Below are 14,452 nucleotides of genomic sequence, written 5' to 3'. Positions count from 1 at the left end.
CTGGTAATTTTATCTATAAACAGTTTCCCAAATAGATGTCTATAAAAATGATTTAACAACAACAGGAAGTATTTTGATATTTCAGAATAAAATGACAAATACTGATAAAGTATTGACAATTACTCTTACTGGTTTGGTACATCTAGAATTAATCAACTAGAGCTGATAATAATACTTTATCACTCTTAATGTTAAAAAAAAACCTAATTTGAAAAAGGACAGTGTGTCTTATTTATTATTATTTTATTTCGTCATTTAATTGTTTATTCATTTTTTTATTGTATGGACACTGCACATTAATAGATAGTGTTGTATTTGTGCCAGAGCTTTCCTAAAGGCTCATCTCCTCTTCATCAGATGTTACATAGTCACTCTAATAAAGAAAATTAAAATAAGCCATTTTTAAATTAAAAAGGTATAAATATACTGTGTTAGATAAACATATTTAAACAAAAGAGGGGCATTTCAGAAAAATACACTTTTTCCACTTCTTCCAAATTTCCACAAATTTATTTTCCTGAAGCCTGACTGAAAAGGGAATTGTTTTTGTCACAGAGATTTCATAAATGACATCATACCAGTGCTCTACAGATGTGGCGTTCCTTGTAATTGCTTTTCTACTAGCTAAAAGTTACCAACTTTAAAATGAGTGCACTGTTAGGTACTAATTAAAACTTGCAACGCAGAATCACATGACAAACGGAGAAATTAAGACGTCATGAACCAAACTAGAAAGGATTAGGTTTGTAACACTCACATGATTACGATTGTATCCTCACAAAAGGCCTGATGCTAGTCATTATCTAGTATTGATTCAAGGAAGAAACTTCCCCCCAAAAGCTTTTCACAAAACACTTTTGAGCATCAGAACAGAAGCAGCACAAACACACACACACACACACACACACACACAAAAACATCCATCCACGTGTCCGTGACCCTCTTCTCTGCCTGCAGGCTCCACTACGCAGTATTCTTTCCATAGTTTTCAAGGACATAATGTAGTTTGTTGACGTCGCTCTGCTCGGAGGGAAAATGTTCCAGTGCGTTCAGTGTCCTTCTCTTTATCCACTTTACATTCAAATGTTGTGAAAGCTGCATGATGTAAACATAAGGAACACGCATTCACACGTAAAAGTGTGGGTGAATGCGTAAATGTGTGAGTTTTAGAGTTTGCTGTAGGATTGTGGATATCTGCTTTCAGCTTAGTTTTCCATTTAATGTAATCCTTTCTTATGAATAGAGTATCTCCTCCTCTCTCTCTGTAGTGCTACAGTAGTTTTTTATAGATCACAGCATACTTCTGTAGAGCAGCCAAGTCTGTAGATTTGTCTGTTTTTCTAATAGAATCTTCTCTCTCTTTCTCTTCACCCTTCCCAAATCCCATCCGTGTTGCATGTATCTTTTTCTCCCTCCCTCTTTTTCATTTTAACTCATTAACCCGATTTTCTCCCGTCCACTCCTCCCTGCATCCTGTTTCGACTCCACTGTCTGATCCGCCACGCTTCCTGTCATGTTTTAATTTTGGTCATTTTAATTTGTGTCCATGCATGCTGGTGCCCTGCCTAACGGGCAGACCCCATAGACCCCGATGTTGACCTGTACGAACTCTTCCATGCTCCATACACCCCAGTACCAGACCCCTCCCCCATGATGCCACCCGTGGGCGTTCAGGCCTCCGTGCTGAGTCACGACACCATCAAGGTGACCTGGGCCGACAACTCGCTGCCGAAGAACCAGAAGATCACGGACAACCGCTTCTACACGGTGCGCTGGAAGACCAACATCCCTGCCAACACTAAAGTGAAGGTAAGAGATTTTAGTTCTTGGTTTGATGTGTTTATTTAACCCTTTGAAACCTGGATAGACATCAGTGTTTGTGTGCTGCCTTTAGACACCTTTCACAGACTTTAAAATCTTTAAGCCAGAGTAAAACATGGAAAGTAAGCTATTTAGCAAGAAATTTCCCAGAAAAGTTGCCAAAAATTAGGAAAAAAGTGACAAGAACATGACCTGAAAATGTGCGAGAGAGAGATAGAGAGAATTAATGGAAAATTATGAAAAACTTTGGGAAAATGTACAGAAAACTTAACATGAATTATAAATTTATATAAAAAAAAATGTAAAAAAAAAAAAAAAAAAAAACTTTTTTAATTTTAAGCATTTTTTCAGGTCATGTCCTTGTTTAAATTTTTTTTTTACAATTTTTTTTGGGGGGGGCTTTTAGTCTTCAATGAATAGGATAGCCCGATTTTATTTTAATTTATTTTATTTTATTCTATTTTATTTTATTTTATTTTAATTTATTTTATTTTATTCTATTTTATTTTATTTTATTTTATTTTTTGCTTTAGGTAATTTTCTTTTCGCTAATTTCTTGAGAATTATTTGGATCATCCCTTGTTAAGTCGCTCGCTAACCTCTTTCTATGTTTGCTTTCTAAGTATTGGATTTAAAAAAAATCTTATTGTAGTATTTGAGGAGGATTTCTCAGAGAAAACAAAGCCTCACTTTAATTTTTTAACCCCCCCGTTCTGGTTTAGCTCAGCACTTTTCAGCTCACGTAAGTTGCTTACAACTCTGTGTAATTCACTAAAGTACAACTCGAATCATTTCACTCTGATCAAACTTTGGTGGCACTCCATATAATACAGTACGATTTCTGTGTATTTCAGTGCTGTGGGACTTTGTGCTTCCCTTCATGCCTACACTTACCAGAGAGATGTATTGATGTGCAGAAAATAAAAAGTAATGTCGTACAACGATATTTAATAAAGTATTCCCTCAGCAGCTCCCGAGCACAGTGGCAGCATAATGCTGATGTTTGTAACTGAGCAATAATCTATTTTCATCTGACTTTTGAGGCACTGTAAAGAGAAGCCGTCGCTCTGTTTTTAACTGAGAAATTCTTCCTCAGAGTTTAGTGCTCCAGTTTTAGTCTTCCTCAACTGGAGATGATGACATGAACATTTCAAGTCATGATTATAAGTATTATCACAGTAGCGTTAAGTTCAGCTTAGGTATCGAAAAAAAATAGCAGGAAATTAGCAAAAAGTACAATAAAATTTACTGATAAATAAATAAATAAATCTTTTTTGAAAAAAGTAATAGGGAAATAACTCAGAAAAAGCGCTTTAAATGTATAATAATTATCTAACATAAGTCTTTATCAAGTTGCTCATTCCCTTTTTTCACATGTTTTGGAATGAAATGGCACCAATTCAGTAAAAACAACAACAAAAAAGAAGAAAGTTTAAAAAAGGAACGAGGAAAAAACCTGGAAAAAGTGCTTGAATGTATAATCATTCTGTTACATAATTTGAAATATGTAGTTATGTATTTTTTTTCCTCGACATTTTAACTCAGCCAGTGTAAAATTATCCACTAATTTCTTGCTATTTGTGGAATATTTCTTACCAAGTTGCTTGTTCCCTTTTTCCCCATGTTTTTGAATGAAATCACACGATCGATTTGCTCTGGGCACAAAGGTGTAAATACTGGAAGCAGCACAAGGTTGCAAAGGCTTAAATAAAGTTTAAATATTTGTAGTGATTCACAGATATCTGATTCTGAAACAAGGTGTTTGAGATTCAGCCACTGATTTTTGACCTGAAGCTCAATTATGGTGATTACTTATATCCGAATACTGGATCACGGTTGGTGTGTACGTGTTCATGGCTGCATGTGTGTATGCAGACCTGTGACTGAGCAGAGCTCTGATAAAGGCCAATGTTTACTGATTAATTATTCAGCAAGGACAAGACAAACTGAGCACTGGAAAAAGAGAATCTGACAGTGCATACAGCCGACTCAGAACACACACACACACACACACACACACACACACACACACACACAGACTCAGCAGTCAAGTCTCGCTGCTTGATGCTCAAATTGGTTTGATTCTCTCACTGTGACTGTAATTAAAGACTTCCAAAGGCTCATTATCTTTCTGTCCCATTAACCAAATCCAATATATTAACAAGTCTATTTGGTCTGTTCTTTTGGCCTGTTTTGTTTTTTTTTTTTTGTTGATTTTTTTCCTTCTCTCTGAAAACGACTTCCTGTACATCCAGTACGTGTGCAAGTATATCATGAGACCAGTCTAACCGGCGGTGATGGCTTCACCTTAATGCTGCTGTTCATCATGTCCGCTCCACTCTTAGAGCGAGTCTAGCCAGACAAGCTTGTACATTATTGAAGAGACGACTGCTTTCAAACCAGCAGCGTGTTTCTTAAGAACAGAGTGTTTTCTTTTCCTATCCCACTGCCCTCTGTTTGACAGCCCCCACAGGAGAACTGCACTTTTGTCATAGCACGCAACGTTATAGATAGGGCTGTTAGAGACGGCGAACCTGCTGCGACCCCACAGCCAGCACTTATCAACATAAATGGTTATATAACTCAGGATTTTGTAATCCACTGTCTAATTTAAAGTTTGTAATGGCACAGGAATGTGAAATACATCCTTTGTGTTTTGCATTTTGAGAGACTATCTCTGCTGTATTTGGTTTTACAGCTGTTCATAATGGCCACTTTATGTGGCTCTATGTTTCACACATCACAAAATGTAAAAGCTTCTGGTTCCACTCAGTGGTCAGTGTGTGTAATGTATCCTAAACTCTGCACAACCTTCAGATTAGTGATTGTGTTAACTATTTGTCTATTAGTCTTTTAAAGGAAAAAAATATAGAATTTGTTTTGACAAAGGACTAATTGTTTAATGGTTTTTCAAGCCAAAGTGTCAAACATTAACTTACAGAGATTTGGTATTATCTGATAGTATATTTAATGTGTTTAGGTTTTTGAGTATCAGAGAACAGACAACATTTGAAGATATGTGATGAGTATACATTTTACCAACTAAAATATAAATCAATCATTCACAAAAATAGTCAGCAGACTAACGAATCAACCCGTTTTCACTCCAAACTCATCAAATACTGAAGCTTGGTCAGTTTCCCGCAGCATCAGATACAGATCAATGAGGCACACTTTAGCGTAAGTGATACACTAGGCTGAATCATGGTGGGACGCTATGAGCAATGGCTGTGTTATAAAGGAAGGGAATTATGTATCGATCGGTGTCAAAGAAACACAGGACTTTCACTGGAGATCACTGTTTGTGTCCCGCCTGAAAACGAAACTCAGTATAGAGCTAGTTTAACAATGAAACATAGTGTGTCACTATGTGACATTCATCGCTTTAAACCTAATCAAGTACCTTTGCTTCCGTAAACCTACGCTGGAATTTTATTCTGAAACAACATTGTGTGCATTTATCAAGCGGAAACTTGACATTTTCTGTAGGCACGGTAGTTTAATTTGAAAAGACACTGCATCAGCATATCACAATACAGGATTACAATTCAAGATATTGTTATATATTGCAATACAGTTACCAAGACAATTTTTTTAAACCTAATTTCATGAGCTAGCGGTGCTTCATTATGACTGTCTGCCATATACACCGGTGTTCTTTGTGTTTTCCTGAGCAATATGTTGTTGCATTGCACTGAAAGAATCAAATGTCTTAAGATAGATTAAAACATTGTATTCTAAACATAAAATAAACCATTGACGTGAATCTTTGCATGTAAACAATCAATTATAAATCAATGCATTGTTTTTGAAAGTTGATACAATATAGCAACATATTATGGCAATACTAAGTTTTATCAGTTTTTCTTACACCCTTACTACGCATATGAAGAGTATAAACTGACATGTTGTCCCTGAGCGTCTCAAACTGATACTAAAGGGATAAGTAGACTGTCATAGTTTGGCATTCTTGTTTTATTGTGTGTGTGTTTGTGTGTGTTTTTCTATCCCTCTGCAGATGGCCAACACCACCAGCCTAAACCACATGGTGACGGGTCTGAAGCCAAACACGCTGTACGAGTTCTCCGTCATGGTGACCAAAGGCCGCCGCACCAGCACGTGGAGCATGACTGCACAGGGCACCACCTTTGAGACCAGTAGGAGCACACACACACACACACACACACACACACAAATAATTGTGCAGAAACATGTAAAATGCACACATTCACAAAGACATAAACCCACATCATGTCCAGTTTTGGGAGCCCCTGGCTGGCTGGGAGTAACAGTTGACTTTTTGCAGCCCAAAGGCAAGGAGAGGACACACCTGTGGAAAATCAAGCTGTCACTGCACAGTAAAATGTAATCGAAATATTAAGAAAGGTATTCATCAGTAGATTCCACACTAACTGCAAGTGAAATTGAGGAAACCTGCGGAAAATTTGGTGATTGTGGAATATAATTTCAGCACTGCTCGATTTACTGAGAGTAACTCAGACTAACCCTGCTTCCATACAAAATACATGATTGGACAAATTATGAAATAATAATAATGATCATAATTATTATAATAATACAGTCTTGTGTTACAACAAATTTGGTTTACATTTTTCTCTTGATTTGCAGACTGTTGGCCATGTGTTTCGGCCTGAGGAGCAAACGGAGACCCGAGTTTTCAAGCTTAGAGAACAAAACGCATTTTGTTTTGGTTCATTAATCTTTTCTGGATTCATTATTTTATTACTGTTTAACTTTTTGTTGCATTTTGCTTGGCACAATATCTGAGGGATGACAGTGAGTGATCACTGTCTCCCCGGAGTCCGCTGGATCCAAATTGCATGAATTGTCTGTATCGGTGTTAAAATTACTCATGGCGCTGTCACCACATTGTTTTTAAAACCATCGGCCATTCTGTATTGAAAACACAGTCCCCTGAGTATTTGTTTAAGATTCCTGCAGCGCTGCGTACCTAATACTGCAGATACTAAAGTGGCAAAGCTCATTCTTCATTGTGAGTTGGAACTGCTGAGCTAAAAAGTTGCCTGACAATAAACTGGGCATTAAAAACAAAAACTAATTTTCTTTCAAACGCCGTTTTTTATACACCTTATTGAATTGAGATTTATTGCACTTTTAAAAAGAAGTGGAACTTTTTGTTGTTTTTATTAAGAGGTGAGGAGAAAAGCCAGTTTTCATCTCTGCCCAGCCAGGGGGTTTGTTTCACAAGTGTGCAAGGGGATTTTATCTACAAGGTCATAAACACACACACACACACACACACAGGTGCAGACAAGTCAGAAACTTAAGGTTGTCAGTTTTGTGAGCAGAAGAAGCACCGACTAGATACACACAACACAAACACTTAATTGTTGTTTGTGCATTTTATGGATCTAAGTTACACCCACACACATGCAAAGACTCACAGACTTTACTCAAATCTAGTGAGTTCATCATGTCCTTAAATTAAAAAAATAAAACATATGAATTTACTTATCAACAACACAACAAATGTTCTGTCTCAATCACCCCACAGTTCCCAGCTCCTCCCCGAAAGACGTGACTGTGGTGAGCAAAGAGAACAAACCTCGCACCATAATTATCAACTGGCAGCCTCCCTCTGAGGCCAACGGGAAGATCACTGGTGAGTCGCAAAGTCTCTTCTTTTGTTCCATAATTTGTGGTCCCATGGATAAATTCACAGTGAGGAGGAACCCTTTTTTTTAATGGTGCAGAGGCACAACGCACACACACACACACACACACACACACAAAATGTAAAACAAATAGAAGTGCAAGAAGACTACATGGCTTTGTTCATTTAAAACCAAATAAACAACCAAAAAGTAAAAACAATGACAGTTACAGTTAATAAGATTACCAGTTAAACCTTGAAAATCTACACTCACATTCAGTATATACAGAATATCTTTCCCTAACTATAAGTATAAGAAAAAAGTCTGACATTACTGGACTGAAAAGTTAGATTTCTGACTTTTTGACTTTAATTTGAATAATTTCGAAGTTTTTTGTTGCAAGTCAACACTAAATGTTGACTTAAAATAAATCAGATTAAGGTGGAGAAATGATCTACACAAAATGATTACATATGTAAAATGCCCTGTTAAAAATGTATATTCTTTGCACTTTTCAGCCTTTTTATGCAGTAGTGTTCAGAGATGAATCTCTATTTCCATCTGATCACTGTACTGCAGGCTTAAGCGTTTTCATTAAAAAAAGATGTAATGCAGTAAAACTACGACTACTACTACTGCTACTACTACTACTAATAATAATAATACATTTATTCATTTATATATTATTTTGCATAACACTTATAGAAATAAGAAATAAAATTCACAAAGTGCTGCACAAAAGAAGACAATAAAATCATGTAATCAATAAAAACAAATGCGAGACAACAATAAAAGCAAAAGCTACACAATGAAAGTAAAAGAAAAGACCAGAAAACATGGACTAAAGACAGCCTGCTGAGGAGGACCCCAAAAGAAACATACCAAATAAAGAGTGGGATGACTCTGATGATGTGGTTTGTCTTGAAAGAATAAAGCCAAGAAGCACAAAACATTTGAGTTTATTGGCATTAAAGCCACTGAATCCAAAAAAAAACAACCTCTCTCTCTTCTAACCCTCCTCTGTTAGGCTATATCATCTACTACAGCACAGATGTAAACGCTGAAGTCCACGACTGGGTTATTGAACCTGTGGTGGGCAACCGGCTGACCCACCAGATCCAGGAGCTGACGCTGGACACCACCTACTACTTCAAGATCCAGGCCCGAAACTCGAAGGGCATGGGCCCCATGTCTGAGGCCGTGCATTTCCGCACTCCAAAGAGTAAGTTTGGAAAACAAGATGAGACGGAAACGCGATGAGATGGAAACACAATGAGGACAAATGGTGCAATAAAACTGCATCCACCCTTTTTGTCAATTAATCCCACGTAGCACTTAAAGAGCCGTATGTTTTTCTCAGGAGTTGAAGAGCTAAAAGGCGAGATAATGAATATTGGATTTACATTAGTCAGGCCGCCAGAAGCACGACTCCAAACGAATGCTAATTTTTCAACCGTTTGCTGGAACGTTATGCATTTTATGAGCACTTCATTAGTGGGGAGTCAGGCTGAAAACATCAAAACAAGGCAGGGGGCTGCGTTGGTAGGACCGTATTCTTTAACTCTTTGCAACCTGAGAAATATGGTTTGACTTCTTTCAAAAACACAGGAAGAAGGCAATTAGCAGCTTAACAAGAAATGGCCCCAAAATTGGCAAGAAATTAGTAAAAAAAAAAAAAAATTACAAGACATTTTCCTGAAAATAAACAAAAACAAAGAAAGAATAAAAAAAAAAAATGAAACAAGAAAAATGAAGATAGAAATAAATTAAACATATTATATTTCTGTTTCTATTCGAAGAAATGAATACAGATTTCTGGACATTTTTTTCTCCACTTTTGATATTATCTAATAATTTCCCCACAGCTAATTTTCAAGTCATTTTCTTTTCACCTTTTACTATTTTTCTGCAATTTGCCAGGCATTTTTTGCCAAGTCGCTTTTTGCCTATTTCACATGTTTTCAAACAAAATCAACCCAATTTTCGGAGGTTTTAAAGGTTTCTGTGCTTTTGAAAGACACACAAAACTGATGTTGATGCAGGTTCCAAACAGTCAAGGCACCAGTGAGACAGTGAAATTTGATCAAGGGAGTTCAGATTAATGCGTCTATCAGACACCAAAACACCACACAAAAATTTGTAATATTAACAGACAGAATTTTTTAAGCTCTGAAAAGTTATCACGGCGAGAGCTGTTTTGTCTTTCACCATGAAGATCAGATGATAGACGGTAGAATCATAAGCTGCACATTGCAAAGTAATCGAGCAGGAATGTGCGCTTGCATGTGTGTTATTAGCCAAAGGCTTACATAAATGTTCTAGTTAACACTTTAGACTAATTCTCCTGATGACGCTGTTGTGAGAGAGTCTCTTGAGAGCTGACACAGATGTTTTCTAATCTTTGTTGATTGGTTCGGGATGACCAAATTACTGCAAAGTCTGGTCAGCAAATTTGCATCCGACTCTAAATGTATCAAAGCTTTTTTAGGTAGAGTTTGGAGGTGCTGTGCACACCTTTTGTGTTTTATCTTGATTTGACATGGCTGCACATGTTTAGTGAAGTACTTAATATCAATATGTGTTTAAGTGTGCTATTTCTTGGACTTTTTTTTCCGATGCTTTGCTCTTAATCCCAGTTTGGCTGTGTCTGCAGTGCTCTCTTGCTGTTTGGTTTTCTCACTATATTTTTCATTCTTTTAGTATTGCCTCTTTCCTCCTCACAGCTGCCCTCTCTCGCTTTAATTCCGTCTCCCTCGCTGCTCTTTTCAGCTAACCTGTTTTTTGCTTTTTATTGTCTCTCCCTCTCCCTGCTCTCCTTTGGCCTGTTAAGCTGAGTCCTCTGACAAAATGGCTAATGACCAAGGTAAACTCCCCCTCCACACTCTATCTTCCACTGCTGACTCTGCACCTCTTTCTGGAAATTACCATCTACTAGGCTGATGAAAACTTGGGCTGCATGACTGGCAAATTCTATTCATAGATGTACACAGATTGTATGTCATGAACATAAGACAGAGGCATGAATGTGACTGTAGAGGAGGTCATGACAATACTTAAGGAGTAAAACATATTTTTTCCGTTTTGAATCAGCCTCAAATCTTCCACCGAAGCCAGGGCCTCCGGGCAACCAGCATCCACAGGACCATGGAAATGCAGTTGGTAAGATTTTCCTCTCACCTGTTGTCTTTTACAGCCTTCTTCAGATATTTAATGATATCAGTGAGACACTGCAGCAACTAAGAGCATGATCTGAGAGTGTCCAAAAAGTTGGTCTTTAAAAAGATAGAAGGGAGTCCCTCTTCGTTTGACATAGCATTTTAAAATCTGCAGTTTTGAATTTGTCTTTTTTTTGTTGCTATAGTGCAATGATTATTTTGTTCTTTAATTTGTTTTATCTTAATCTTACGAGGAATATCATCGAGATTAAAATCTGATTTCCAAGGGAGTCCTGGAAAAGAAAGCAGAATAAAAATTTTTACATAAAAGATCAAACTACTCAAACAAAAAACAAGCAACAGCCTTAAAATAAACAGAATATTTACAACAAACTATTGAAAAGGCAGCATTCAGTAACCGAACATGTGCATTAAGTGCTCAAACAGTCCTCAATTCTGTTATTAAAATCTCCCATTCTTAGAATATAATCTAGTTTGAAGTGACTGTAGCTGACACCAACATGAGGGAGCAAAAACATTAAATAAACTTCACCAAGGACAGTGCGGGTTTGAGGAATGATGGTCGTAAATTGTCTGCATGTCTGAAGGTTGCAGCAACTGAACATTAATAAGGAGGCAGTTTGTTTGATATGGCCTTATAAATAAAAAATGTCAGTTAGAAAGTTAAATTTCAAAAAAAACAAAACCAACTTTCTCATATTGACTGCAGTGATGTGTCTGGAAACCTGAATCTGTGACAAACTGTAGCAAAGCGTAGCACGCTGAATTAGGTTTGTAAACTATAAGCACTTTCCTTAATCGATTTTTTTTTTTAAACAGAAAAACGTTGCTGATACTAAACAATATCAAATACATTTTTCCTTGAATCAATGCTGACAGCAACATTTTTGCATAAACTCAACTCACTAGCCCATCAATTGATGGATTAAATTTCACATGTTAGATCAAACTTTTAACGAATGATAAATCCATCATCAATGAATCATTATCATCCCTACACTGAATCTAACCTTTTCAAGGAAGGAGAATTTGCATGCACCATAATCAACTGTTGATAAAAGCATCACATCAACCAATTTTTTTCTTTGCACCAAAAAAAGATACGTTTGTTTCTATAATTAAAACCCAACTTTACCCTGAGTTTTTTGTAAGACACTCATCATGTATTTAAAAGACAGATTGTCTTTTAGGATGTCCCCAAGTGTCCTACAAAGAGGTTTTTGTAAATGTAACTAGTCTAATCCAGTCTTTCTCCTCTCGAGGTAAATCAGGGGTGGGAGGCAACAGCGAAGGTCACATCCTGGTCATTGTCATCATCATCTCAGTGGGAGCGTTCACCATCATCGTGGTGGTGGTCGGGGCCTTCCTGTGCACACGGCGCACCACGTCCCACCAGAAAAAGTAAGACACTTTGTCACTTTTTTACACAAAATGCATCTTCTGTAACTCTCTTACTAGTAACAGCTCAGCTCTCTCCTGTGTCCCTCTTTGCTTTCACATCTCTATAAATGAGGTCAGTCTTTCACGTCTGTGTTCTCTCCTGCAGAAAACGAGCCGCCTCAAAGTCCTCAAACGGCTCCCACAAATATAAGGGAAACTCCAAAGACCTGAAGCCACCTGATCTTTGGATCCATCACGAGAGGCTGGAGCTAAAACCCATGGACAAGTCGCCAGATCCCAACCCAGTCATGACCGAAACGCCCATCCCCCGCACCTCGCAGGACATCACGCCGGCTGATAGTGGCCTGGATAGCAACCCTCACCTGCAGCAGCGGCGCAACTCCTACCGTGGTCAGTCATGCCCGAGGGGCGAAGACTTTAAAATTTGATGTTATGGGAAAGAGATCAAAGTGAAATGTCACACTTGCTGCCTGGGCCTACATGCATAATAATACTGAGCAAACTTCTTGAGTTTGGCCGGCAGACAGGAAAGTACATTTTGGGAGCTTGACTAAGAAAACAGTTTTTTTAAAGGCAGGAAGTGTGTTAATACCCTCAGGTTTAGCTCCAGCGGGATGACTGCGGGAGTCTTGGAGAATTTGGTGTTTTTGTTTCACAAGTCAGCACTTGTGTTTGTTTTTTCTGTGATTATCATGCAAAACATTTCATGCTTTTCATACGTGATGTCCATTCCCTTTCATGATCGCAGTGCTGCAGGAACACGCTGTAGATCCACTCCATTAAATTAGATCATAGAGTGTGACATTTAAAATGCAACCAAAAACCAATGATGTCAAATTCAATTAAGGATCCAAAGGTCTACAGATGGATCATTCACAAAAAAAAGAACGTTAGAGTAGCATCTCATTCTGATTGGCTGGTTTCCACCGTACCTTTTAGGCCACGAATCAGAGGACAGCATGTCTACACTAGCAGGCCGACGAGGGATGAGGCCTAAAATGATGATGCCTTTTGACGCACAGCCGCCTCAGCGTAAGTGTGTGTTTGTGAGTGTGTGAGCCGCAATCTACAGATAGTGAGTAGTCGATTTGGAAAGTCTTGACATAAAATTTGTTGATTACAGCATATTGAATTCCCAATTTCCAGATAGAGTGCCCCAGGGATGGAGTTTTTCTGTAGCCTGACAGCAAAGTTACCATCGCCAAAAATTCAGTGGGATTTTTCCATTGGATTTTGGATCATTGCACAAAATAAGCTCTGTGGTAAACAAATGATGATACTTAGATGTTTTGTTCAGCAAGATAATCTTCACAAATGAACACTCATGATTTTTGAAGCCTAAATGCAGTCGCCAGAGGTAAAAAGCTAACAATAGGCTACAAATGAACTACACAGGTGTCCCATCACCACCACGTTCTGTAGTCTCATGTAGCAACTTGTTAGCAAATGCTTTTTTTAAAAACACATTAAAGCTTGAAAGTTCACAGTGGGGTATTTACTGACGTATTTTCCAACAAAACACGAAAGTCTCCTCAGCTTGTGTTAACCACAGACCTCATTTTAGGCATCTATACAGAAATCCATTCATTGACTTTGATATGAGCGAACCGAAGGTGCGGAAATGCTAACTCACTTCTGGGTTTTAGGACTCATTCCTGGGATACTCTATTTATCTCATACCATCGTTTGTCTAATCAAGAGACCAAATCCATCTCACGTTCCCACAAATTTCCTGTCTATTTTAATTGTTTGTTTTTCTAAATTTGGTGACTGAGAGAACATCTAGTCTGTTTATTTTAGAAAACTGCACGTGTGTGTTTCTCACCTTCAGTACTCCCACACCCTTCATCGGTGTTACAGCTGCTTAAACATCTCATCTTGTGTGTGTATCCATTTTCATTCACAGCTGTGATTAGTGCTCACCCCATCCATTCCCTCGATAACCATCACCACCATTATCACATGGGCAGCCTGGCGTCGCCGACACGCAGCTACCTCTACCACCAGGGCAGCGGGCACTCACGCCCGCACGCCTGCGCCACCCCCATCTCCCATCTAGACAGGGTGGACTCTACAGGTGAGACACTACTGCCACCTGCTGGACAGCAGGAGACACACAGAGGAGGACAGAGCTGCTCATGTTCATTCATTGATTTATCATTTCCTCGTTCATTCATACGCAGGCGCCATCTTCTACATTCATGTTTCAGTTTTTGAAAATGTGACTAACAGCTCCTCTCTGATCTCCCCGCCTTCTCAAGTCATTTTTATATGCTCTCTTCGACTCATCGTAACTTTTACCAAAGTAATTGCCATTGATTTTGCACTCTGGTTGTTGAGTTAAAGTGCATGAACAGATGAAGGCTGAACTGTTAATAGCTTAACTGATTAAAAATTAATAATAATATTTTTTTATGT

The 14,452-nt window shown here is 38.1% G+C and overlaps 1 protein-coding gene across 8 annotated transcripts in view; it reads left to right on the top strand.

The window, feature by feature from the left end:
* The window catches only part of neo1a (neogenin 1a), a 217,219-nt gene that overhangs the window by 196,512 nt on the left and 6,255 nt on the right, over positions 1–14,452 (top strand). For 3 of the 8 annotated variants that reach the window (XM_088074686.1, XM_088074469.1, XM_088074759.1), the window contains exons 17-26: positions 1,577–1,809; positions 5,840–5,978; positions 7,358–7,465; positions 8,485–8,679; positions 10,288–10,320; positions 10,548–10,616; positions 11,896–12,034; positions 12,180–12,424; positions 12,974–13,066; positions 13,941–14,111. In XM_088074686.1, the coding sequence (XP_087930812.1) occupies positions 1,577–1,809; positions 5,840–5,978; positions 7,358–7,465; positions 8,485–8,679; positions 10,288–10,320; positions 10,548–10,616; positions 11,896–12,034; positions 12,180–12,424; positions 12,974–13,066; positions 13,941–14,111 (1,425 nt within the window). The remainder of the gene's footprint in view (positions 1–1,576; positions 1,810–5,839; positions 5,979–7,357; positions 7,466–8,484; positions 8,680–10,287; positions 10,321–10,547; positions 10,617–11,895; positions 12,035–12,179; positions 12,425–12,973; positions 13,067–13,940; positions 14,112–14,452) is intronic. The other 5 variants (XM_088074639.1, XM_088074519.1, XM_042491109.2 and 2 more) reach the window with 5 other exon arrangements.

This window comes from Plectropomus leopardus, chromosome 1, assembly GCF_026936395.1.
Source record: "Plectropomus leopardus strain MGB_pleo_1.0 chromosome 1, ASM2693639v1, whole genome shotgun sequence".
In the NCBI taxonomy this organism is placed as follows: Eukaryota; Metazoa; Chordata; class Actinopteri; order Perciformes; family Serranidae; genus Plectropomus; species Plectropomus leopardus.
Note: the sequence above shows the minus strand (reverse complement) of the source record. Positions and strands in the feature narration are given on the sequence as shown.